The sequence below is a fragment of the Balaenoptera acutorostrata genome, chromosome 3, assembly GCF_949987535.1.
Source record: "Balaenoptera acutorostrata chromosome 3, mBalAcu1.1, whole genome shotgun sequence".
Lineage (NCBI taxonomy): Eukaryota > Metazoa > Chordata > Mammalia > Artiodactyla > Balaenopteridae > Balaenoptera > Balaenoptera acutorostrata.
In genome coordinates this window covers 99988479-100014755 of record NC_080066.1, presented here as the reverse complement: position 1 = coordinate 100014755, position 26277 = coordinate 99988479, and the positions used below count along the sequence as shown (strand labels likewise).

At 37.6% G+C, this 26277-nt stretch overlaps 1 protein-coding gene across 1 annotated transcript in view; it reads left to right on the top strand.

Moving 5' to 3' along the window:
• The window catches only part of CDIN1 (CDAN1 interacting nuclease 1), a 167028-nt gene that overhangs the window by 33229 nt on the left and 107522 nt on the right, over positions 1-26277 (top strand). Inside the window, exons 2-3 of the mRNA XM_057542685.1 lie at positions 20947-20992; positions 21884-21974. Coding sequence (XP_057398668.1) covers positions 20947-20992; positions 21884-21974 — 137 coding nt within the window. The remainder of the gene's footprint in view (positions 1-20946; positions 20993-21883; positions 21975-26277) is intronic.

Below are 26277 nucleotides of genomic sequence, written 5' to 3'. Positions count from 1 at the left end.
TAAAATCACTTGCTGTGAGGCACCGTAGTTGTTGGAAACAAAAAGTCTTCCCTTTAGCAGTGCTGTCTCAGTCATGTGTTCACATGTTGTCCTAATGAATATTTATTCTGCGTGTCTGCGATTTGCAGTGTTTTTGCATTTTCTCTTGAAAGGGATGTGTGTGTTGGCTATGGGTTGTGTGCATGTTCAGGAACGGGAGGAGGAGAGTTACTCTTCATTTAAGTAATCATTTTAAAGGCTCATATGTACCAGGCCCTATGGTAAATGTTGGTGATATAAATTTAAAAATATATAAAGATAGAAGGAACCCCTGCCTTAAAGAATTCAGAGTGTAATGAAAAAAGCAAAGGAAGAAAGGAAGAATACTTTAAATTAAAATTCAACATGAGACTTATTTATAGGCTCACTAAATCCAGAAATCTGAAGGGTTTCATGAACTCTTAGACAAAAGCAATTCTATTGAGAGCCCTTGAAACAGCAGTGCTGGTCTCCCAAGAGCCAAAGAAAGCTCCTTCTAAGGATGTTTTTGAATGCTTAAAATTAAGATTTTTAAAAACAGAGGCTTTCTCAGCTGGTTTATTTGTTTTTTGGTTTGCAGCCACATGTTTTTCCTCTGATTTTCTTCCTGGGACATTGTGTAATCGTCAGAATACTGGTGCAGTTCAGTTTTAATGTAGTCATTTTGGAAATTCGCAGGAATCCTGCATATTTTTATTCTAAAAGAAATTCTGAAGGAGAACATTTGCCTTTGTAGTATTTCGACTGAGTCTAACATTGGACCAGTGAGAAAATACAGAGAAACCATCAGAAAAGCATATTGAATGTGTATACAGGAAAATGTAAATCATATGATACAGACTCTTCATTCATGTCATTGTCTGGAAGGAAGATGCCATCTCCTAGACACGAGGATGAGAGCTGCATCTTAGACAAGGTGGACAGGTGAGCTGGGAGTAGCTGGGTCTCAAGGACTTGGAGTTGCAAGATGGAGTTTTGAGAAGCTTTGTCCTTTAGGAACTACATGCCTCTATGTATGTTTTGGTAACTTTTTCTAAGTCTGCATTTTCTAATCTGCATACAGTAGTATTAGTCTTATCTAACTGATACCCAGTATTGTTTTAAGAATAAAATTTATATGAAATTATAAAGTATTATACCCATTTTAATCTAATTTCTGAAAAAATTCATTTAAAAATTAATTTTGCTATCCTCTTATTTAGAGGGACAAATTCCTTGGTGTTAGCATTTCAGAATTGTGGGACGTGTGTTATCTCATATAATTATAATATTTGTTGGCTGACTTAAGTTCAGGGTTTTTTTTCTTTGTTTGTTTTTCCCCAAGAGCTTTTAATCAAATTGCTTTGGTCTAAGAATTCATGATGGACTAAATGAAATCCTTCAATCTTCTGGATTTAGTGAGACCATAAATTAGCTTCATGGCAAATGTGTCTTTCTTTTTCCCTTTTCGCTGGACACAATTCATTGAAATGATGACTACCCCCTAAGTGGTTAGAATTTTATGTATGGGAAACTCGAAGAGAAAAACTTTTTAAAGTAAGATGTCTGTTTCTTTCATCATAATGTTAGCTGCATTTGATTCTTTTCAGTGTGCTTATGCTTAAAAATAGGTTTCAGTATATGTTCCCTGATATCTGGAACTTAAAGCTGAACGAGTTTATATTCAGAATAGATTTTCTAGCACTTTTACTGTCGCGTGTAGGGCAAAGCTGGGCATGATCTAGTTTTCTTCAGTCAAGTGGGGCGGGCTTGTGGCAGGGCTGGGGCAAGTGGGCCTGCCTGTGGGCTTCCCTCTCTCCCCGTTCATCGTTGTAGAACATGTTGAGAGGAAAACAGAGCAGGTGGCTTGTGGGTGGGCCAGCGTGAAGCAGAGAGAGGCAACTGTGGGGGACCCCGTCCTGAATCACCTCTATGTTTGTATCAGCGAAGACGGCCTTGCTAGCTCCCTCTGATCTGGGGAAAGGGTGCAAGCCTCGGGAGGTCGTTTTGACACTGAGAAGAGAATGCAAGTGTCTTCTATCAAAATCAGGCTTTTCTAAATATTGAGACACACAGTTCTCTGGAGCTGCTGATATGCTGGGCACACCCAAATTTCGGGAGAACCTCATACAATCTAATACAGTGTAAACTGCAGTTCTGTAGAATAAGGGGCATCAGCTATCGTGTTTTCTGGTCCAGTGGTGGTTTTTTGAGAACACACATGAAACCCAGTCACATTTTTAAGATATTGTATACTTGTCAAGGAAAAGATATATTTTTCCCCTCTGAATTTTTATTTCTTATATAAATAACATTAAAACCAGAAAAAAAAAAGGAGTAAAGAAATCACCTATAACCCCATTAGGTAAGGTATTTATACTACTTAAAAAAAAAACAAACCTAAGTACTGCTTACTGTCCATTTCCAAGTCTGCATTTAAATAAAAATAATATTTAATAAATGGTCATCATGCTCTGAAGAGAAAAAAAATCACCTTTAACCCCAAAATCTTACACATTTTTTTATTATGTCTTCTTTTATAGACTTTGAACATATGCTCACATAAATCTATACTTATAAACATAGTGTAAATATAACTTCAAGTTATATTTAAAACTGCATTCATATACAGCCAGTAGCTGCACATGAACTTTACTGGGTGATGAATTCAGATCTGCCAAGTTGAACTTTCATGGTGAAAAGGTGGAAGCCTTTTGTGTGCAGAATCTATTCGTCTGACCAGTGTTACAGTACGAGTGACCAGCTAATTGTTGGAGGCCCCACTGGTGGGGTGCTCTGGGCAGGATCATGGGGGCGGCAGTGCTGGCTGACAAGAGCTCTCCTGCAGTGTGTTTTGAACATTGTTCTTGGTTACGAGGCCCCAGAGCCTGAATTTCTGGTCCTGAAGGAGATTCCAAGAGCTGTCTGAAAGTCTTTACTTCCCTTTTCTACTGAAGCTAGATTGTTTGCAGCTGAGAATCTTGTGATATTGGAGTATTGCTTCTTCTTTTTTTTTTTTTTAACATCTTTATTGGAGTATAATTGCTTTACAATGTTGTGTTAGTTTCTGCTGTATAACAAAGTGAATCAGCTATATGCATATGTATATCCCCATATCTCCTCCCTCTTGCGTCTCCCTTCCACCCTCCTTATCCCACTCCTCTAGGTGGTCACAAAGCACCGAGCTAATCTCCCTGTGCCAGGCAGCTGCTTCGCACCAGCTATCCATTTTACATTTGGTAGTGTATATATGTCAGTGTTACTCTCTCACTTCGTCCCAGCTTACCCTTCCCCCTCCCCGTGTCCTCAAGTCCATTCTCTACGTCTGTCTCTTTATTCCTGTCCTCCCCTAGGTTCATCGGAACCATTTTCTTTTTTTTTTTAGATTCCATATATATGTGTTAGCATACAGTATTTGTTTTTCTCTTTCTGACTTACTTCACTCTGTATGATAGACTCTAGGTCCATTCACCTCACTACAAATAACTCGATTTCGTTTCTTTTTATGGCTGAGTAATATTCCATTGCAAATATGTGCCACATCTTCTTTATCCATTCATCTGTCGATGGACACTTAGGTGGCTTCCATGTCCTGGCTATTGTAAATAGTGCTGCAGTGAACATTGTGGTACATGTCTCTTTTTGAGTTATGGTTTTCTCAGGGTATATGCCCAGTAGTGGGATTGCTGGGTCATATGGTAGTTCTATTTTTAGTTTTTTAAGGAACCTCCATACTGTTCTCCATAGTGGCTGTATCAATTTACATTCCCACCAAGAGTGCAAGAGGGTTCCTTTTTCTCCACATCATCTCCAGCATTTGTTGTTTGTAGATTTTTTGATGATGACCATTCTGATCAGTGTGAGGTGATACCTCATTGTAGTTTTGATTTGCATTTCTCTAATGATTAGTGATGTTGAGCATCTTTTTATGTGTTTGTTGGCCATCTGTATATCTTCTTTGGAGAAATGTCTATTTAGGTCTTCTGCCCACTTTTAGATTGGGTTGTTTGTGTTTTTGATATTGAGCTGCATGAGCTGCTTGTATATTTTGGAGATTAATCCCTTGTCATTTGCTTCATTTGCAAATATTTTCTCCCATTCTGAGGGTTGTCTTTTCATCTTGTTTATGGTTTTGTTTGCTGTGCAAAAGCTTTTGAGTTTCATTAGGTCCCATTTGTTTATTTTTGGTTTTATTTCCATTTCTCTGCGAGGTGGGTCAAAAAGGATCTTGCTGTGATGTATGTCATAGAGTGTTCTGCCTATGTTTTCCTGTAAGAGTTTTATAGTGTCTGGCCTTACATTTAGGTCTTTAATCCATTTTGAGTTTATTTTTGTGTATGGTGTTAGGAAGTGTTCTAATTTCATTCTTTTACATGTAGCTCTCCAGTTTTCCCAGCACCGCTTATTGAAGAGGCTGTCTTTTCTCCATTGTATACTCTTGCCTCCTTTGTCAAAGATAAGGTGATCATATGTATGTGGGTTTATCTCTGGGCTTTCTATCCTGTTCCGTTGATCTATATTTCTGTTTTTGTGCCAATACCATACTGTCTTGATTACTGTAGCTTTGAAGTACAGTCTGAAGTTCGGGAACCTGATTCCTCCAGCTCCATTTCTCTTTCTCAAGATTGCTTTGGCTATTCAGGGTCTTTTGTGTTTCCATACAAATTGTGCAATTTTTTGTTCTAGTTCTGTGAAAAATACCATTGGTAGTTTGATAGGGATTGCATTGAATCTGTAAATTGCTTTGGGTAGTATAGTCATTTTCACGATGTTGGTTCTTCCAATCCAAGAACATGGTATATCTCTCCATCTGTTTGTATCATCTTTAATTTCTTTCATCAGTGTCTTATAGTTTTCTGCATACAGGTCTTTTGTCTCCTTAGGTAGGTTTATTGCTAGGTATTTTATTCTTTTTCTTGCCATGGTAAATGGGAGTGTTTCCTTAATTTCTCTTTCAGATTTTTCATCATTAGTATATAGGAATGCAAGAGATTTCTGTGGATTAATTTTGTATCCTGCTACTCTACCAAATTCATTGATTAGTCCTAGTAGTTTTCTGGTAGTATCTTTAGGATTCTCTATGTATAGTATTGTGTCATCTGCAAACGGTGAGTTTTACTTCTTTTCCTATTTGGATTCCTTTTATTTCTTTTTCTTTCCGATTGCTGTGGCTAAAACTTCCAGAACTATGTTGAATAATAGTGGTGAGAGTGGGCAACCTTGTCTTGTTCCTGATCTTAGAGGAAATGCTTTCAGTTTTTCACCATTGAGAACGATGTTGGCTGTGGGTTTGTCATAAATAGCCTTTATTATGTTGAGGTAGTTTCCCTCTGTGCCTACTTTCTGAAGAGTTTTTATCATAAATGGGTGTTGAATTTTGTCAAAAGCTTTTTCTGCATCTATTGAAATGATCGTATGGTTTTTATCCTTCAGTTTGTTAGTATGGTTTATCACATTGATTGAGTTGCGTATATTGAAGAATCCTTGCATTTCTGGAATAAACCCCACTTGATCATGGTGTATGATCCTTTTCACGTGCTGTTGGATTCTGTTTGCTAGTATTTTGTTGAGGATTTTTGCATCTATGTTCATTAGAGATATTGGCCTCTAGTTTTCTTTTTTTGTGACATTTTTGTCTGGTTTTGGTATCAGGGTGATGGTGGCCTCATAGAATGAGTTTGGGAGTGTTCCTGCCTCTGCTAAATTCTGGAAGATTTTGAGAAGGATAAGTGTTAGCTTTTCTCTAAATGTTTTATAGAATTCACCTGTGAAGCCATCAGGTCCTGGGCTTTTGTTTGTTGGAAGATTTTTAATCACAGTTTCAATTTCAGTGCTTGTGATTGGTCTGTTTATATTTTCTATTTCTTCCTGGTTCAGCCTCAGAACGTTCTGCTTTTCTAAGAATTTGTCCATTTCTTCCAGGTTGTCCATTTTATTGGCATATAGTTGCTTGTAGTAATCTCTCATGATCCTTCTCCTTTTTCATTTCTAATTCTGTTGATTTGAGTCTTCTCCCTTTTTTTATTGATGAGTCTGGCTAATGGTTTATCAATTTTTTTTATCTTCTGAAAGAACAAGCTTTTAGTTTTATTGATCTTTGCTATAGTTTCCTTCATTTCTTTTTCATTTATTTCTGATCTGATCTTTATGATATCTTTCCTTCTGCTAACTTTGGTTTTTTTTGTTGTTGTTGTTCTTCTCTCTCTAATTGCTTTAGGTGTAAGTTAGGTTGTTTATTTGAGATGTTTCTTGTTTCTTGAGGTAGTATTGTATTACTATAGACTTCCCTCTTAGAACTGCTTTTCCTGCATCCCATAGGTTTTGGGTCATCATGTTTTCATTGTCATTTGTTTCTAGGTATTTTTTGATTTCCTCTTTGATTTCTTCAGTGATCTCTTGGTTATTTAGTAGCATATTGTTTAGCCTCCATGTGTTAGTATTTTTTACAGTTTTTTTCCTGTAATTGATATCTAGTCTCTTAGCATTTGGTCAGAAAAGATACTTCATACGATTTCAGTTTTCTTAAATTTACCAAGGCTTGATTTGTGACCCAACATGTGATTCTCCTGGAGAATGTTCCATGAGCACTTGAGAAGAACGTGTATTCTGTTGTTTTTGGATGGAATGTCCTGTAAATATCAATTAAGTCCATCTTGTTAAATGTGTCATTTAAAGCTTGTGTTTCCTTATTTATTTTCATTTTGGATAATCTGCCCATTGGTGAAAGTGGGGTGTTAAAGTCCCCTACTATGTTTGTGTTGCTGTTGATTTCCCCTCTTATGGCTGTTGGCATTTGCCTTATGTATTGAGGTGCTCCTATGTTGGGTGCATAAATATTTACAATTGTTATATCTTCTTCTTGGATTGATCCCTTGATCATTATGTAGTGTCCTTCTTTATCTCTTGTAATCAGTCTTTATTTTAAAGTCTATTTTGTCTGATATGAGAATTGCTACTCCAGCTTTCTTTTGATTTCCATTTGCATGGAATATCATTTTCCATTCCCTCACTTTCAGTCTGTATGTGTCCCTAGGTCTGAAGTGGGTCTCTTGTAGACAGCATATGTACGGGTCTTTTGTTTGTATGCCTTCAGCCAGTCTGTGTTTTTTGGTTGGCGCATTTAATCCATTTACATTTAAGGTAATTATCGATATGTATGTTCCTATTACCATTTTCTTAATTGTTTTGGGTTTGTTCTTGTAGGTCTTTTCCTTTCTTGTGTTTCCTGCCTAGAGAAGTTCCTTTAGCATTTGTTGTAAAGCTGGTTTGGTGGTTCTGAATTCTCTTAACTTTTGCTTATCTGTAAAGGTTTTAATTTTTCTATCGAATCTGAATGAGATCCTTGCTGGGTAGAGTAATCTCAGTTGTAGGTTTTTCCCTTTCCTCACTTTAAACATGTTCTGCCACTCCCTTCTGGCTTGCAGAGTTTCTGCTGAAAAATCAGCTGTTAATCTTATGGAGATTCCCTTGTATGTTATTTGTTGCTTTTCTCTTGCTGCTTTTAATACTTTTTCTTTGTATTTAATTTTTGATAGTTTGATTAATGTGTGTCTCAGCGTGTTTCTGTTTGGGTTTATCCTGTATGGTACTCTCTGTGCTTCCTGGACTTGATTAACTATTTCCTTTCCCATGTTAGGGAAGTTTTCAACTATAACCTCTTCAAGTATTTTCTCAGACCCTTTCTTTTTCTCTTCTTCTTCTGGGCCCCCTATAATTCGAATGTTGATGCATTTAATGTTGTCCCAGAGGTCTCTGAGACTGTCTTCAATTCTTTTCATTCTTTTTTCTTATTCTGCTCCCTGGCAGTTATTTCTACCATTTTATCTTCCAGCTCACTTATCCGTTCTTCTCCCTCAGTTATTCTGTTATTGATTCCTTCTAGAGTATTTTTAATTTCAGTAACTGTGTTGTTCATTACTGTTTGTTTGCTCTTTAATCCTTCTAGATCCTTGTTAAATGTTTCTTGTATTTTCTCCATTCTGTTTCCGAGATTTTAAACCATCTTTACTATCATTACTCTGAATTCTTTTTCAGGTAGGTTGCCTATTTCATCTTCATTTATTTGGTCTTGTAGGTTTTTACCTTGCCCCTTCGTCTGTAACATATTTTTTTGTCCTTTCATTTTTTTTTTTTTTTGATGGGTGGTGCTGTATTCCTGTCTTACTAGTTGTTTGGCCTGAGACATCCAGCACTGGAGTTTGCAGGCAGTTGGATAGAGCCAGGTCTTGGTGCTGAGATGAGGACCTCCGGGAGGCCTCACTCTGATTGATGTTCCCTGTGGTCTGAGGTTCTCCGTTAGTCTAGCGGTTTGGCTTCAGAGCTCCCACCACAGGAGCTCAGGCCTGACCTCCGTCCTGGGAGCCAAGATCCTGCAAGCTTCGTGGCACGGTTTAAAAAAAAAAAGAAAGAAAGAAAGAAAGAAAGGAGCAGTACAATATCAAAGAATATAAAAGAAAATAAAATTAGAAAGATAAAAAATATATTAGGAAAAACAAAACTCTAATTGGAACAACTGCAACAAAGTAAAATAAAACCACAACAGAAAAAAGAAAAAAAAAGCGGGGGCGGGGTGGGGGGGGGGCAAGCCAAAAGGAGAGATCACTAACAAAGTATAAAGAATAAAATAAAATTAGAAAAATAGAAGATTTATTTAGAAAAATAAAAATATAAAAGAATCAACAACAATGAATCAACAGGGTAAAACAGAACCCCAATCTAAAAGAGGAAAAAAGAAAAAAAAAAAAGAAAAATTGCCTTGGCTATGGGGGTGGAGTTTAGGCAGGGGTGGAACTTAGGCAGGGGCAGGGTTTAGGGTGGGGTGGGACCTAGGCGGGTGGGAGGTGATTTTTGAGCGTGGGGCAGGGCCTAGGAGGGGCGACGTTCAAGAGTGGGACGGGGCCTCTGCTTAGTACCTGCACAGAAGGGGAGAGGCAGCGTGTGAAAAGGAGGGCCTCTGGAGTGTGGAGTTCAGGAGTTTGGAGGTAGGGCCCTCAGTGAGGGTGTGGGGCGGGGCTTGGGCTCTCTGGGCAGGAGGGAGGCTCCCAGGGCAGAGGATTAGGCCCTGGAGCCCAACAGGCTTCCCTGTGCCTAAGTGGACAGGGGAGGCACTGGCATGTGTTACCTTCCGTTCCTTCATGTCCCTCCCCAACGGTCTCCGGCAGGGTCTCCCCCACCTTCCCCCCACTGGGCCACTGGACCCCTAACCATGGGTGGGTCCCGCTGGGTGTAGGAACTCCTTCCCTCCCCCAGACACCCCTCAGAGGTGCTGGTCCCGGAGGTCCGACCTTTACTTTTGCTCCCCCTTCCCTCCCTCCCACTCCCTCAGGACCCACATGTCTGGAGAGGGCCTCAGTGGGCAGAGGATCAGGCCCAGGATCTCAGCAGGTTCCTGGGGGTCCAAGTGGGCAGTGGAAACCTGGCCACTCTCCCTTTTGACCCTCTGCCCTCCCAGTGGTTCCCCAATTTCCCCCTTTGGGCGTGGGATCCATTCCCCTGCCCCAGCCACCCCTCAGGGGCACCAGTCCCATCCCGCCTCCACTTCTCTTCCCTCTTCAGTACCCCCATGTCCCATGTCCTACCCGGTCGCTAGGGGTTCCTCCCGTCCCCTTAGGTGTCTCTGGTCCCCCACCGGTGCCTGGTAGGTGCCCTAGTTGTGAGGAGACCTGAATTCCGCGTCCTCCTAGTACACCATCTTGACTGTGCGCACCTGGAGTATTGGTTCTTGAAAGTAACTCTGTTTTATCATTTGGACGCTGTATTAAGAACACAGGGTTTGAGGACAAACTGTCTATGTTCACATGCTGGCTGTGTTAATTTGGATAAGATACTTCTCCCTTTCCCTCGGTTTCTTAAATACTACTAGTGCTTTTATTATTACAGTGATGATAATTAAATAGAGTGGTGCTTGGACCTAGGTAACTAACCACCAATGTTGCCATGTTTGTCATCATCATCACCAGGATCAGTGGTGTTCATTGAGTGCCAACTCTTGATTAGACAGAGTTCAACAGAAATGGGGAAAAGTTACAAATAGGATATTCTGGCGGAAGTTAGTGTGTAACAGCCTAATTGTGTTGTGCATAGTCTTAGTGACTGAACTCCATTTATGCTTCTCCTCTGGTTTCTCTTAAAACACATAGAGAAGTAGGGAAGGCATTTATAGCCATTTAAGATTGGTTTTATTGGAGTGAATGACATTAAGTGCTGAGATTAACTGCCAAAAGAATTTGATTGTGAATTAAGAATAAAAGGCTTGTGGTAAGAGTTAAAATTTTGTGTTCAATCAGAGAAGAGCTTAATGCATTTTAAGGCATTCCATTTATTGTTTTAGTATTCCCAGCATTTATTATTAAAGTGGGGTGGCTGTAGAATAATTATAGTCCATATCATGATGATGATGTTTTTAAAGAAGGTTGAAAATCTACAGTTTTTTCAAACTAATGTAGTAGGGAAAATATAGCATCTAAAGCTTCAAATAGTTTGCTGACCTCATAAGAACACAACTGAGGCCATGTAGAAGCACTAAGTGTTAACGAAGTTACTTTTATGCCAATTCCTGCATTTCCTTGTTAACTTCTTAAATGAAAAGCATCAGTTTAGTAATTGGGGGTTGGGAATATGGGATAAAAGACAGAGAAAGAATATGAGATTATGACTACCATTATGTTAATAAAACTGAAACTTTATTTGGGAAGAAAGTGGTAAAGATGATAGTTTGATCTTTATAAATGATAACCATTATAAAGTGAATCTGGTCAGTCATTTTTACTAGTTTTATATAAGATCTCTGTGACCTATTAAATTAAGAAAAATTAGGAGGGCAGAACATGTATTTTTGAATAGAAAAAGAATAAGAGAATGTTTAAATGGTTTTAAACAATATTCTAAACTTTTTTACTTTGTGGAAAGTTTACAAAAATGTGTTCGTTAGACATAGGCAAGTAAGATTTTGGTCACAGAATTAAATTAGCCTCTAGATGTTCATTCATCCACTTGTGATGATGTAGAGTTGGCAGAATGACTTGGTATTCTAGCAGGATTTCATAAACTGAGAAATTCCCTCAGAAAAGAGGTCCATTCAAGGCATATTCTGCATAAACAAACCCAGAAAACATTTGAAATCCAGAGGAAAAAAAATTGGACAACATGAAGTAAAATTAGCTTGTTTCATAAAACTCAGTATAAGTAATAAGCTGATGTAGGCATAATTTTTTTTTTCTCTTTTTGGGTGGGGAAGTTTTTAGAATCTACTTCCCAAGAAAGAGACTCAGTTAGGAAAGAACTCGAAAGAGCCTGACGCAGCCCTAAAACTTGAAGAATTAACTAGCTAGCTGGGAATATTGGAGAAGTGAGTGATTAATTATTAGCTCTCAAAGTGTGGCCTATTGTGAAAGGACCCCAGATGTCTAATTCCTTTTGGGCTGACATAACAAAAACCATAGGCTGGATGGCTTAGACAGCAGACACTTATTTTCTCGCAGTTCTGGAGAATGGAAGTTCAAGATCAGGGAAGATCAGGGTGCCAGCATGGTAAGGTCCTGGTGAGGACTCTCTTACTGGCTTGCAGATGGCCACCTTCTCACTATGTCCTCACTTGGCCTTTCCTTGGTGCATGCTTTCAAAGTGATCTCTCTCTTCCTCTTCTTATAAGGCCACTACAGTAATCCCCTCATAAGGGCCCTATGCTCATGACCTAATCTAACCCGAATTAGCTCCCAAAGGCCCCTTTTTCAAATACATTGTCATTTGTTACAGCAGTCATAGGAAACTAAAGTGTTTTACTATGGTAGGATGTTTAGTAAATTTTTATTTTTAAGTAAAGACTTCAGAAAGTGAAATTAATTCATTTGGTTTTGATAAGCAACTGTTTAAGAAAACTATCTGAAGGTTGATCAGAATCTGTAGTCTTTTCAGCACTGAATATTACTGAGGAAAATGAACAATGTTATTTGGTGCTATTTTAGGTCTAAGGCTTGTATTTTCAACCCTTCTGACAAACACCTTTCTAAAACTAAACTCATTTTAAGAGTAAGGATTACCTCTTATCTTCCTTCAATTTGAAGTTGCTGCACAGAGGTGGGGGGCCCTTATAGGTCCTCATGACATACTTTGTCTCTTTTCCTGGGATTACCTAGTTCAAGCCAGAGACCATCTCATAAAAAAATTCTTTCAATACTTGAAGAATTGTGAGGTTGAATGTTTATATTTATTTACATATTTATATTTATATAAATATTTCTAAAAGTCAACTTTTCAGGTAAAGATCTAGTTGTTCTTGCATTAAGTGGCTGTGTTCAGTCTGTATCAAAAAATACGGGAATTTGGAGGAGATTGGGATTTCATCAATGAAATAGTTGTGGTGCTAGACCCATGAAGTGATTATTTAACCTCTAGTGGGGGATGTGGTACCTTATAATCAATGGTGAATGAAAGGAGTTAATTATTTTCCTCCCATGTTCTCATACTGTGGTCTGATTACTTGAAATGCCTAGAAGTCTTAATAAACAATTTAATCATTCTAGCTATTGACCTAGAATAGACCTGCTATATTAGGCCCATATAGAAATGTCTGGTGTCAACATGAGTACAAGTCATTATTATAAGGACCACGGGACAGTTTTCTGATAAACTATACTTAAAAGTTTTAGGGCTCTAAGCAGAGAGAAACTTAATAAATCTAAATCTTGGAGTTGTAGAACAGATAAAAATCACAGAACTTTCAAGGTGAAAATAGACTCTAAAGTCATGGAATCCATATACAGATGTGAAACTGAGACTTCGAAATATTAAGTGATTTTTTTCCAATTAGAATTTAAACACCTCAAGAATAAAGACAGTTCCTATTGGTGCTCCCTTAACAGTACAACTTTTGATGCTCCCTATTGTTTAAAAAATAATTATGGAGTACATAAAGATGTCTGTCAGAAATTTGTAAGAGAAAACTAGTATTCCAGAGGGCTAAAAAATGGTCCTAAGTCAGGGGAAGTGACACGTTACCTGGAAAAATAATTGGACTAAGGTGTTCCTGGACTCCTAGTGCTCCCAGAATCAAATCAGAATCCTCTCTGGAGAAAGTTAACCATTTTTGTATTCAGATTATTTATAAAGCAGTTTTTCAAGTAGTGTGGCACATAATGGGAGATACTCAGTCACATAAGGACACATGACAACATAAATGGGAACCAGTAGAAACTGTAGAAATAGACTTAAAGGGGCTCTGGTTATTGGAACTACTAAACAGAATTTTTGTAATCAAAGTTTATTCAAGATGTTAAAAAAGAAGATTGAAACTCTTCAGGGAACTTATTTGAAAAAAGAATCAAATAGAAAATCTACAAGTGACAAATACAGTTATTGAAATTGGATGGATTTAACTCAACGGATGTATTTAATAGCAAGTTAGACATTACTGTAGAGAGAATTAGTGAACTGGGAGATAGATGAGAAGAAAATATCTAGAGTGTAACAGAGAATAACAAAGAATAACAAAACGATGTAAAATATGAAGAGAGAGTAAGAGATAGAGGATACAGTAGGGAGGGCTAACATACACTTATTTGGAGTCTTGGGCAGGAGAAACAGAGTGTTAAGGCAAGTTTAAAGAAATAATACTTGAGACTATTCAAAATGTTGAAATGTATCCAGTCATATATTTAAGAAGTCCAACAAACTGTAAGCAGGAGCTTACTAAATACCAGAGTTAAAACTCCTAATAACCAAAGTTAAAAAAAAAAATCTTAAAACTGGGTAGAGAAATAAGGCACATTATCATTGAAAAGAGCTGAAATTTGAAATTTGACATCACCAACACATCTGCACTGCTGGAATTATTAAAAGAAAGTTATTCCGGATGGAAGAGTGGAAAAGGAAGGAAGGAAGGGCAATGAAATGGTTCATATGTGGATATATCAGAATGAACAGAAACTGTATAAAACAACAGCAATGTCTTGTGAATTTTAAGATATATGAAGAATTAAAACAACATCAGTAATATTCTATATGTCAGAAGGGGAGAAATATAGATAGTGTTGCAAAGTTTTTGTATTTTCCAGGCAGCAATTAATCACCAAGGGGGCATGTGTTTATGTAAGATAATCATTAATAGTATAAGAGTACTCAACTTCCAAGCTGCCAGGGGAAAAATAATGAAGAATAAGTACTAAATCAATTTAAAAGAATACAAAAAAGGAGAAGAAAGGAATGTACAGTGATTAAGAAAATTAGCATTCAGTAAGATGATAAACCTAAATATATTAGGACATACATTAAATGTAATCAATCGTAATCAAATCAATGTGGTATCTGTGCAGAGATAAACATATAAATCAGTGGAGCAGATTAGAGAGTCCCAAAATAGACCCTTAGATATTTGGTTTCCTCAAAGGCAACAAGATAATTCAGTCGGTAAATGGTATGTGACCAATTGGATATATGTACAAAAATAACAAAAACAAAATGTGACTCCTATCTCAATGCACAAAATTAACTCAAGGTAGATCATAGGCCCAAATGTAAAAGCTAACATTCTTAAGCTTCTAAAACAAAACATACAGAATTATCTTCATGACTATGAGTGGCAAAGATATCTTAGAAAAGACACACAAGACACACAAAAAGTACCAATAATAAAATTAAAGAATTGCAACATTGGACTTCATCAAAATTAAAAATTTTAGCACTTCAAAAGACAGCAGAAAGAAAATGGAAATACAAGCCATTAACTAGAAGGTGTGATACGGACGTATAGCAGTGGGAACTCTCCTTTAGTGTTGGTGGGAGTTTAAAATTGTTACAAACACTTTGAAAAATTGTTTGACAGTATCTACTAAAGCTAGAGATTTGCATGTCAGATGGCCCAGAATTCCACTTCTGCATTTATACGCATCAGAACTGTGTACACATATGCACCAGGAAACATGTGTAGGAATGTTCACAGCAGCATTATTCTCATTGCAAAAGACTGGAAACAGTTCAGATGTTCATCAATAGGATAGATAAATGTGGAGTATACTTATACAATAGAATATACTATACAACAATGAAGATGAATTAACACCACATAAATTAACATGGGTGACTCTCACAGACATATTATTGAGTGAAAGAAGACAGATGCAAGAAGAAGAAAGAAGACCGAAGAAGAGCACACACTGTGTGGTTCTATTAAAATAAAGGTTATGAACAGGCAAAGATAACCTATAGAATTTAGGGGTACATATTTGGGTGGTAAAACTATAAAGAAAAGCAAGAAAGTGATAAAGATCAGGTTCACCTGCGAGAGGGAAAGGGTGATGATCAGATAGAGTGCCTTTTGGGGTCCCAGCAGTGTTCTATTTGGTGACCTAAGTGGTTCCACGGTTTTGTCTTAAGCATGATAAAAATAATTTTAAAAGGTTAATGCGTTATGGCAGGAATAAACGTTGATATCTTTTGTAATGAAGGCATGTTACAAAAAATGTTTAAAACACAAGTTTTGAAATTTTACTTTTGTGTATAGACAGACAGAAAGACACACACACACACACATCAGACACAGAGTAAAAAACACAGGAACACAGATGGACACCTATGGATTTTACACAGAATATATACTATTTTATAACTAGGAAACTTCATTAAACATTATATAATAAAATTAACACTTATGGAGGGTGTTGTCCTTTGTAGAGAAGGTTGATTGGGTTTATACCTGTGTTGTTCAGGGAAGGATTTAAAGTTGCTTTGCATGCAGTAAATAGCATTTGAGCGAAAGACACATTTACAGTCACATAGAGACACTTCAGGCAATGGTGTGGTTATTAACAAAATACACCTTAGCTGCAGGAAGAATAATGGAAATTACCCAACAATTTTTTAATCCTTGACTGTTTCCTGTAGGAAAATTTTTTTTATATAGTTAAAGGAAAACTGCATTTTGAGTTTTTTTAAAAGGGAATATCGTCTAAGGCCATAGAATTTGATCAAAACTCTTGACCTCCTGTGGCTTCAATTTTCTATCAAAAAAGCAAGAATGCCCACCTTTCAGGGTTGTTTGGAGTGTAATGTAACATATAAATGCTTAACCTTAAGTAACGGGTATTAGCACACATTAGAAGGGCAGATTAGCATGGGGATTAAGGGCTTGGGTTCTGGAACTGGACCTGGATTTCGATTTCCAGTTCTACCACTTACCTAGTTCTTTAATTGTGTACTTTCCTTAACTTATCTTTCTCCATTTCCCCATTTTTAAAATAAGGACAATAATAGTACCTACCTCAGAGGATTGCTATGACGGTAAAATAAAAGGCACAGTATAGTGTGTAGCACAAAGTAGGTGTTCATATAACTCTTAGCTCTTGCTGTAGATAGAGCTGTTCTGGATGTGACTTCAGTTTGTCAGCAAAATTAGTTAAGTGCCTGGGACAGTAACCACTTTTTTTGTATATATAAAACATGAGTGTAACTTATAAGAATTTTTTGTGATAGTTGATTACTTCTAAGCTTAATGGTGCCATCTATATACTCACGTGTGGGAATATTTGCTACTATTAGGCATAAAATGTAGTCTATATCCTCAATATGAAGTTGGAAATTAGAAAGAAGAAATGGGTGTGGGGGGTATGATAGATACATTTTTCTCTCTTTCTTCAATTTAGTTTATATATTTGTTTCCTTTTTTCTCCCCAGTAATTTCTCAGAATACCAGTAATCTCTCATGACTCTCTCCACTTCACATTGTTATTTTCCTAAAAAAAAAAAAAAAAGTTAGTAGTACTGCTGTACCAAGCCTTGGTGTCTTATTGAATTCCATTTTGATTTTAGAGGGGAAAAAAAGGCTCTGTGTTTCAAATTTGTATGTATGGGTGTGGGAGGGAGTGAGGGAGGGAAGTGAATTGCTTTTATGGAAAACCTTCCTTGACTAGTGCCCTGAATCACTGACCACATACAGCCAATGTTTTATTGTATTCTTTCACGGGTTTAGAGAGGTTGTACCTTGTGAGGTCTGCAAGCCTAATGCTTTGTAAGAGTATCTTGCTTTATCTTCTTAGGTTGGTTTACTGCTTCCCGAGTTCCAGAAGTAATATTCATTTTGTTCAGAGGATTTCAAGCCCATTAAAGTGTAGACATTGACACATCATAGATTCTATAGCAAAAGGAGCTTGAAAGTTGAATAAAAACATTTATTTCTTTATGGTCTTTTTCAGAAGTTGGGCACTTGAAAGAGGAAGAACTTAAAATATAAAGTGTAGTATCTTCTTCCTGAAGGTTCTGCTTGCTTTAAGTCTCCACCTGGGAACATCAAGACTTCCCCCTTGTAAGAATGTTGCTTTGCAGCTAAGTCTGTGCTAAGTTCTGCTCTTAGTCTTTGCTGCACCCATTCAACCCCCTGATGTTCATTTTCTCTAATATCCTTCAGGTTATTGAGTATCTTAGCTGGATGGGTGTGGAGACACGTTGAGTTAAATACTATATGGGGCACTGGTTTGTTGCCTGTTTACGTACCTGGCATTTGAAGTTTTGAATGCAATATAAAATGAGGGTAATCAGTACCCCATCAATGTTTAAAATCTGTATGGAAAAGTCATTCACACATAGCAATTTATGATCTCTAGGCACATCAGTTTAGTGACACAGTGACAGTCAGAGGAACAATTTTAAGGAAGCCAAATACAGTAGCTGCCAGCCAGGAAGAGAATTAGAAAGTATAAAAATGGACAGCCCCTTCCAAGTATTGTGTCCTGCACAGGTGCCGTCGTGATAGGGCACCCTGTCTCCGAGCCCTCCCTCGATCGTGTCTCCTACTTCCTGGGCACATAGGAAATAGAAACCTTTCCTTCCTCCCTCCCTCCCTTCCTCCCTTCCCTCACTCCCTCCCCCCTTCCTTTCCCCCTCTCTTCCTTCCTTCCTTCCTTCCTTTAAAAAAAAAGGACGTGTTATTACTCAAAAGGAGTATGGAAGGCAGGCACTTCAATTCATGGTCTTGAGCAGCTCAGCAGTGTCCTCAAGGACCCCAGCTCCTTCCATCTCCTGTCGCGTGTCCTCGGTGTGTTGGCTTTGTCCTCATGCTTGTTTGCCTGTTTCCCCCATTGCTGCAACATGACTAGTGCTGCTCCGTAAAGCCATTTGTCACTCGACTCAGACGAGGTTTTACATAGCTAGTGTAGGAGTCTCTTCACATGCTCTTTCTTCTTTTCTCAGACACCTGCAGGGTGAGGAGCTTAATATGGGAGGGTAGCATGGGAAAAAATCACAAAATGATCTTTGAAGAGACTTTGGGCATTTGTGCAAATTAAGTGACTGTATTTTTGAATATGTAAATGGAAAACACGTGTATGCTAAGTGACAAGTGTATGCTCCAAAGTCTTGAAATATGTGAGGATTCAGGGTATGATTTACTTCACTAAATCCCTAGAAAATATGTGAGCACTTGACAATGTTCTGATTTTTGCTTTTTCGCATGTATATGTTGAAAGTTTCCTCTCAATCAATTCCTGTCCACTTTAATGTTTTATTTTGGAGGCATATTTTCCCATAGCCATGACCTCAGGACACTCTGGATGCTCAGTGAAAACTGCTGATGGACTGACTGTGATGTTTAAGATAAGCCTTTTAGTTACGCAGCATCTTCTCCTCTCTTCCTCTCTAGCAAGAAACCATATTCTTTGTGAACCTAAGGAATGTTGAATTTAAACCGTAACTTCTGTGGCTCTTGCCAATCAGATCAAACAGTAGGGGAAACTGCAGCGGGGGGGCAGGCAGAGGTGGTGAGTTCTTTGAAGCTAGACCCTCGAGGTCATGATTTCTCCACTCACCAGTCTTTTGCCTTGGGATCCCTCCTCAGAATCCACACACTGGAAGAGAGTAACAAATAATACACACTGGGGTCAGTGTCTTAGTTGCACTAAAACTACTCTCCCGTTCTTTATGTTGTGAGGCTTGTTCACAACGCTCTTCTGTAAGCTTAGCACACACAGGAAGAGAGCGTTGACTGACAAACTACCTAGCAAAGATCAGTTAGTTCTCTACAGCTTTGTCTGGTCAGCCAGACCCAAAGCCTTTTGGACCCAAGTCTGTCTTTCTATTTTACTATGGTAAGTCATTTTCTCTCTTTAGCTCTAGCCAGGGTTTGCCCCCAGTGTAAACTGGAATTTTCTCTCTAACCCTCTTGGCTGCTGAGAAAACATGTTGCTCCATAGGCTATGTCCATGGTTTTAGCTGAATTGAATTCTGAGCTGTTTAAGACAGTTTCCTGATTGAAGGCATTATCTTGTCCTCAGTTTTTACAGTGCTCTCAACTCTTGACCAACTTCTCACTTGGAACTGTTTATTCTTGGGCTTATTCCTGCTGCTGTCTGTTAGTCTTCCCTTTCTGAGCGTCTACCATTATCCTTTTGTTTTATTCAGTTTAGTTTCCTCCTCATTAGTCATTGGTCCCTGACTTGCCCATTACGTGCACATTTATTTCCATCATATTGAGACCAAGAGACTGACATTTTGCCTTCCATTAATTGGTTAACATAAATATATTTTGCTGTGCAATGAGGAGGGCTGTATTTATTGTACATAAATATCTAACATAGTGACTTATTCAGTAGTTTATAAAGATTTGGGTTTAACTTTGCCATTTTTTTTTCAGGAGTTGGTTGTCAGCAACCCTACTAGGGTATGTGACTTGCATATGAAGCTCAGGCAAGCCAGGCACAATAGGAAGATTTTATACATAGAACTGGCTTTTTCAAAGGTGGCTTCCATTTTTAGAGACATTGAAAAAGTTGTAATGGATATATAATTTTATTCAATCATTTCTCAGTACTTTTGAGTTATTAAAACAGTCCTTTAGTAATTATTGGTTTTCCTTGATAAACATTTATGGTGTTTTTTTTAAACATATTCTTTTGTAATCTAATAAGAGTGGAAAGGGGTTAGAAGCCAAATCTGTAATGACATGCAAGAGATGACAGTTACTGACAGTGAGTAAAGAAATATGGTGTCATTGCTTTTATTTCATACTCTCCAAATTACCTGTGATGAGCTTAAGCAGTCTCATTCATGAATAGAAAAATTTTAATTATTCACAGTGCTTTGGTGTACTATAAAAGCAGAATTATTAACACTGTAATTTGTTCGGATAGCATTTGGTAGGAAAATATATCAGAAATAATTAATTGTTTTCAAGATATGATAAGGCAGCTGTATCTACAGGGGGCAATCAGAAAGAATAGTAGTGGGCTATTGATTGCTTTTTAGAGAAAAAAAAAATTCTGTTCCATTTCTAAATGTTAACAATTGCAAGAGGAAAATTCCCACTTGGGAAGAATGCTTTCCAGGTTGCTTTCATTGCCAGGTGTTTGACATTGCATGGAGTCTTAGATGAATAAGGCTTATGGCAGTCTTAGGGAATGCTGTCCTCAAGGACCTCAGCTTTCTGCTCTGAAAGCTTCTATTTTCAAAGCAGGCCAGTATCGGTGGGAATGTTCCAGTGGTCTCTGTGCTACTTCTAGTGAAGAGCAAAGTTTCCCCCCTTGAATCTGAGAGACCTACAGAAGAGGATACCTACCTGCTAACAAAATAAATTTCAGGATGTTGCCAGTGAATGAACTGCATTTTCTACTGTTTATGGGATTTAACTATCATTTATCAATGGGGATAAACCGTGCCTCTTTTGGTCCCTTTTAACATACCTGCATGGTACAGATATGATTTATAATCATTCTAAAGTTTAAGAAAATCCAAATCATATGATAGTTTGCTTTGAGACCATCCATATTTTCCCCTTTCCCTTTTTCTGTCTCCTTGACCTAGCAGCAGGAAGCCTTTGTTTGAGGTGTTCATCTGGAACAACTTTTCCACACTTGTTTTCATGTTCTGTTAGATTACAGGGCAGCAGGCCTACCTTTGAAGCTCCTTTCTCTTTTGTTTCTTTGCCGTGCACTCCAGTAATTAACTTTGTCCTTCTTTTATTTGTTCCAGTCAATCGCAGGCCACTCTGCTGAGCATCTTCTCCCAGGAGTACCAGGTTAGAAGTTTTCTCCTTTGTGAGGGTTGACAGGTGCCTAATTGAATGATGAATGTCCCTTTATTTCTTTGTAATTGAACTGCCAGCTCTCTGATTGGGTTGGAGGATATTCTCCTTTCCACATCGAGCACCGCCTGCGTCTCAGTGGAGGCCTGCCAAGCCTACGCATCCATCTGTCTAATAACATCTAGCCTTTGCTTATTTGGTGGACCTGTAATAAATTATGCTAAACCATTATTATTCTGACAATAATAATTTCCCTGTGTTGCGTAGTTCCATGTGCTAAATGTTTGCTGACTTGCACTGTCAGTGCCGCTTTCCATTGCTGACAGAGATGATGATAAATGACCATTGCTGGAGTGGCAGAAGGCAAGAGAGGCAGAAAATGGAGTCATTTATCATGAGATGACAGGTGTCAGTCAAGTGGCAAGTCTCTCTGGAATTACTTTTTGTAGTTTTCAACTAAGTTGTTTTTAAGCAATGTTCTTCCTGGTTAAAAACGGCAACTGGATTGTAAAACTAGAGTGCAGAGGACTTAGATGGAATTGAATTGAGGGAAAATTAATACAAAGGTTGAAACAGGGAACAAGTTTTTCTTTGCCCTCTACAGCCCTAAGCAAACTTAATTTAGATTCAATTACTATGACCCTGTTGGCTTTTACATATATACTGTACCTTGTGGTACAGTCTGGAGACATCCCAGCCACACAATAGAGATTAAAATGCATAGGTTCATAGAGTAGAAGGGAAAAAGGATCTACCACCACCCAAATCCCCAAACTGTTATTCGGTTTGCCCTTTATGTTAGACATTGGGATCAAGAAATGTGTCATTTTTGTTCTTGAACCTGATCTGTGACACAACATAAAAATCTTTTTTATTTTGTTTCAGAAACATATTAAGAGAACACATGCCAAACATCATACTTCGGAAGCGATTGAAAGTTATTACCAGAGGTATGACCTGCCTGCCCCGCTAGAGGGTATCATAATACCTATTAATTGTAATAATAATTATGAATAAATTAGATTAATAAATTGATTTTCTATATAACATTCCAAGGTATCTTGTTTTAAGTCTCTTATTTAAGACTTCAAGTATATATTTTTTAATTTCTCAAATACTCTGTTGTATGGATTTAAAGAATATGGTGAGACCATCTTAATTTACATGTGTGTGAAATCTTTACTATGTAAGAAATTGTTCCAGTATTAGAAAATCTCAGTTGGATGCTTGAAACTGATTGTAACCGCATATCTTGGACAGATGCATTATGTTCATGCATACGTATATCTACACGTATATGTGAAAGTTCTCAAACCAATTTTGTTTCTTATTTAAATCAGCACGTTGAAAAGTATATTAGAAAATAAGATTAAATTTTGGTACAGTTGTATTTTGCATCGTCAGTATTGGGTTAGCCATTTTAGAAAGGCAAAAAAAAGATATAAATCAAGTAAGGACATATGGAGACACATAATAATGTACAACTGTCAGATTTTTTTTTTTAATTTTTATTTATTTATTTATTTATTTTTAATTTATGGCTGTGTTGGGTCTTCGTTTCTGTGCGAGGGCTTTCTCTAGTTGCGGCAAGCGGGGGCCACTCTTCATCGCGGTGCGCGGGCCTCTCACTATCGTGACCTCTCTTGTTGCGGAGCACAGGCTCCAGATGCGCAGGCTCCAACTGTCAGATTTTAAGAGGGGTTTATATTTTAAAAGGAAAGTCTTGAGTATTGAATCAATAACATGATGTTCAGGAGATATTTTAATTTCAGCCTAATTTATTATAGTTCCCAACCTCTTGCTCTGAAACAAAAAGAATCTTTAAAATAGCTCCTTTTTTAAAAAATTTTTAAAAATTTGGCTTTGTAATATGAGTGAATAACTTATAATGGTAAATGGTTATGGTTTGCATTAGAAATTATTTGTTGCTTTCTTAAATATTTTAAGGGCATACTGGAAAGGAAAACAGTTTGAAATATGCTCTTAAATTATTACACTTAAGATTGACAGAGCGGGGCTTCCCTGGTGGCGCAGTGGTTGGGAGTCCGCCTGTCAATGCAGGGGACACGGGGTCGAGCCCTGGTCCGGGAAGATCCCACATGCCACAGAGCATCTAGGCTCATGCGCCACAACTATTGAGCCTGCGCTCTGGAGTCTGTGAGCCACAACTACTGAGCCCACGAGCCACAACTACTGAAGCCCACGCGCCTGGAGCCTGTGCTTCTCAACGGGAGAGGCCACCGTGGTGAGAGGCCTGTGCACCGCAGCAAGGAGTGGCCCCCGCTCGCCATGACTAGAGAAAGCCCACGCGCAGCAACGAAGACCCAATGCAGCCAAAAATAAATGATAATAAATAAAGTAAATATTTAAAAAAAAAAAAAGATTGACAGAGCAATCTTTCTGTGGTGAGAGTGCACACCACTGATTTTAGATGAATGATTTTTATGCACGAAAATTCTATGAATTAAATGAATATGCAGATAAAATATTGGTATTATGTTTCTGTAAAGTCATTTTTTTTTAAGAATTGAGTGTTTATTGAAAAGTTATTGAAGTTAGATTTTAAAAAAAGTATTCACTATGCCATAGTGGTAAAAGATATATTCTGCTTTGAGTAGAAGTGTCTGTTAAAGAAATATACATGCGTACACAAACACACACACACACTTTTATATCTAGGAGAGTTACTCTTTAAGAAGTCTTTGTAAAGTTTGAATTGATTTATTCAAAAGTCATAATCTCCTCAGTGAAATTAACATTTAAAGTCATAATCTAAATCATACGTATAAAATTGAGAAAGGCCCATGAAGTGCTGTGAAGCCAACAACTGCTTTGGCAACCAGACTCTCCACCGAGAGATTGAAAAGTGGCTCACGTGTCAAAAAATACATTCTTATTTATAAAATTTATAGTCTTAGGCTTTCATATAAAAGTATGGTTCTATTCCAGATTTTAAGGCCCAGTTAAATAAAGCATTTCCTAGAAATTTGGAGATTTGCTAACAGGCCATGGGCTGCCCTCTAATAATCATTTTTTTCATCGTAAAAAGGCCGTTTTAATTAGATGATTTCTAACATCCCTAAATGCTACTTTTAAAAAATTTAGTTTCATTAAAAACTATATTTGAGGGGCTTCCCTGGTGGCGCAGTGGTTAAGAATCCGCCTGCCAATGCAGTGGACATGGGTTCGATCCCTGGTCCGGGAAGATCCCACATGCGGCGGAGCAACTAAGCCCGTGCGCCACAACTACTGAGCCTGCGCTCTAGAGCCCGTGGGTCATAGCTACTGAGCCCGCATGCCACAACTACTGAAGCCCGTGCACCTAGAGCCCACGCTCTGCAACAAGAGAAGCCACTGCAATGAGAAGCCCGCACACCACAACGAAGAGTAGTCCCCGCTCGCCGCAACTAGAGAAAGCCCGCGCGCAGCAGTGAAGACCCAACGCAGCCAAAAAATTAAATAAATAAATAAATTTATTTATTTATTTTTTAAAAAAGTATGTTTGATTTCTGAGGTATGAAGATACTTTATTGGATTACCTGGTTAGTTTAGGCCAAAAACAAAGATCTTTCAGTGTGGTTACTCAAACAGTTGATTCGGTAATAATGAAAATACAGAAACATACTTGTATTTCTTTAAGTTTAGTTAAATGTGAGAACCTCAATTACTTTGAGGAGTCACGACATTTGAAACACAATCTTGAAGTTAGGCTGTAATGGACCGACTAATAGGAAAGCAGTCTGACTAGTTTCTTATTTTACCACCCCGCTTCCTGACTTTTCTGCCCTGCACTTTGTGCTTGTAGACAGGCTGTGTTGTTACCTTTCAGATGATTTGACCTCACAGGTCTCTTGTTCTAAATGTGCAGGTTGAATGTCCCTGTATTCTCTGTGGTAAATTGGCCTTGAAAGGTTTTTGTTTCCCAGCTGATTAGAATAAAGGCAAAATTATATCAAAACATGCTTAAGCAGTTTGACAATCTCAACAATTTCTTCCCTTTTTTTTCTTTTATAAAAGTAATTCATGCCTATTGTGAAAATTAAGTGCATTTTTAATGGTATAAAAAAGAAATGAATGGATTGCCCATAATTGTGGCACCCATAGATAACCACTGGTGTTTTTCGTTCCAGTCTTTTGTCAATCCATTTTTACATAGATGAGGTCATCCTATATATGCAACTGTGAATTCTGAATTTGATACTTGGAAAAATATATATGACATGATATTATTTTGAAGAGAGCATTTTGTAAACATTTTATTTTATTACTTCATCATATGAAGGTATCATAATTTACTGAATTATTCCTCTGTTGAACATATGTTTCCAATATTCTGATATAAATAATACTGTGATACATATTTTGGTGCATAAGTCTTTACATTTGAATTAGTCTCTTAATATTTCTGTAGATGGAATTACTGGTGCAAACAATGAGCATTTAATGATTTTATTATATGTTGTCAAGTAACCATCTAGAAAGATAGTAATGGTTACATTTCTACTAGCAATATCAGAGAATTCCTGTGTCTCTGTATTCTTGCTAGCATTGAGATGTTTTCAATTCAGAATTTGAAGTCTGTATTTAAGACCATACAATCCACAGCGTGATTCCATCATGGTTAACTGAAACTTCAAAGTATCCAAACAACAGTAGAAAATGTTTTCCTAAGCTTTTGAATTACTGAGGAAATTTCCTCAGTTCTTCATGTTGTGTGTGTATAGACACAGCTTGTTCATGTTGAAAAGAACTCTCTATTCCTTCCCACTGTACTAATGGCATTTTAGTTCTAAACAGGAAACATACTTGGTAAAATTTATTTAGATTTATCTAGATCAGTGCACATGGGCATATATGTGCACATGCACACATACACAAACACACACAAGTTGGTCAACTTTACAAGTTTCCTCATCAATAGCAAAGTTTAGAAATACTGTCTCTCATCTCCTCCCTTCTTTCAACACACACTGTTTGAGGGGCCAGCTTTATTAGCTTTGGAGAATCAGACCAGTTGGATTTTATTCAGATGTTCACATGGAAAAAAGGTTAGTTCAAATATGTTACTGATATCACGTGATACAGATAGTTTCTAAAAATTTGAACCATGTTTTTGTTTAATTAGCACCATTTACTTTACATTCACTGTGTCCCATTTACTATGCTAGGAACCAAGTATAAGAACCACAATACCTGTCCTCAGCTGCTCTGTTTAGTGGGAAAATAGTTGCATGCATGGAGATGGATTCCAGAGATTTTTGATATAGAATCAACAAAGG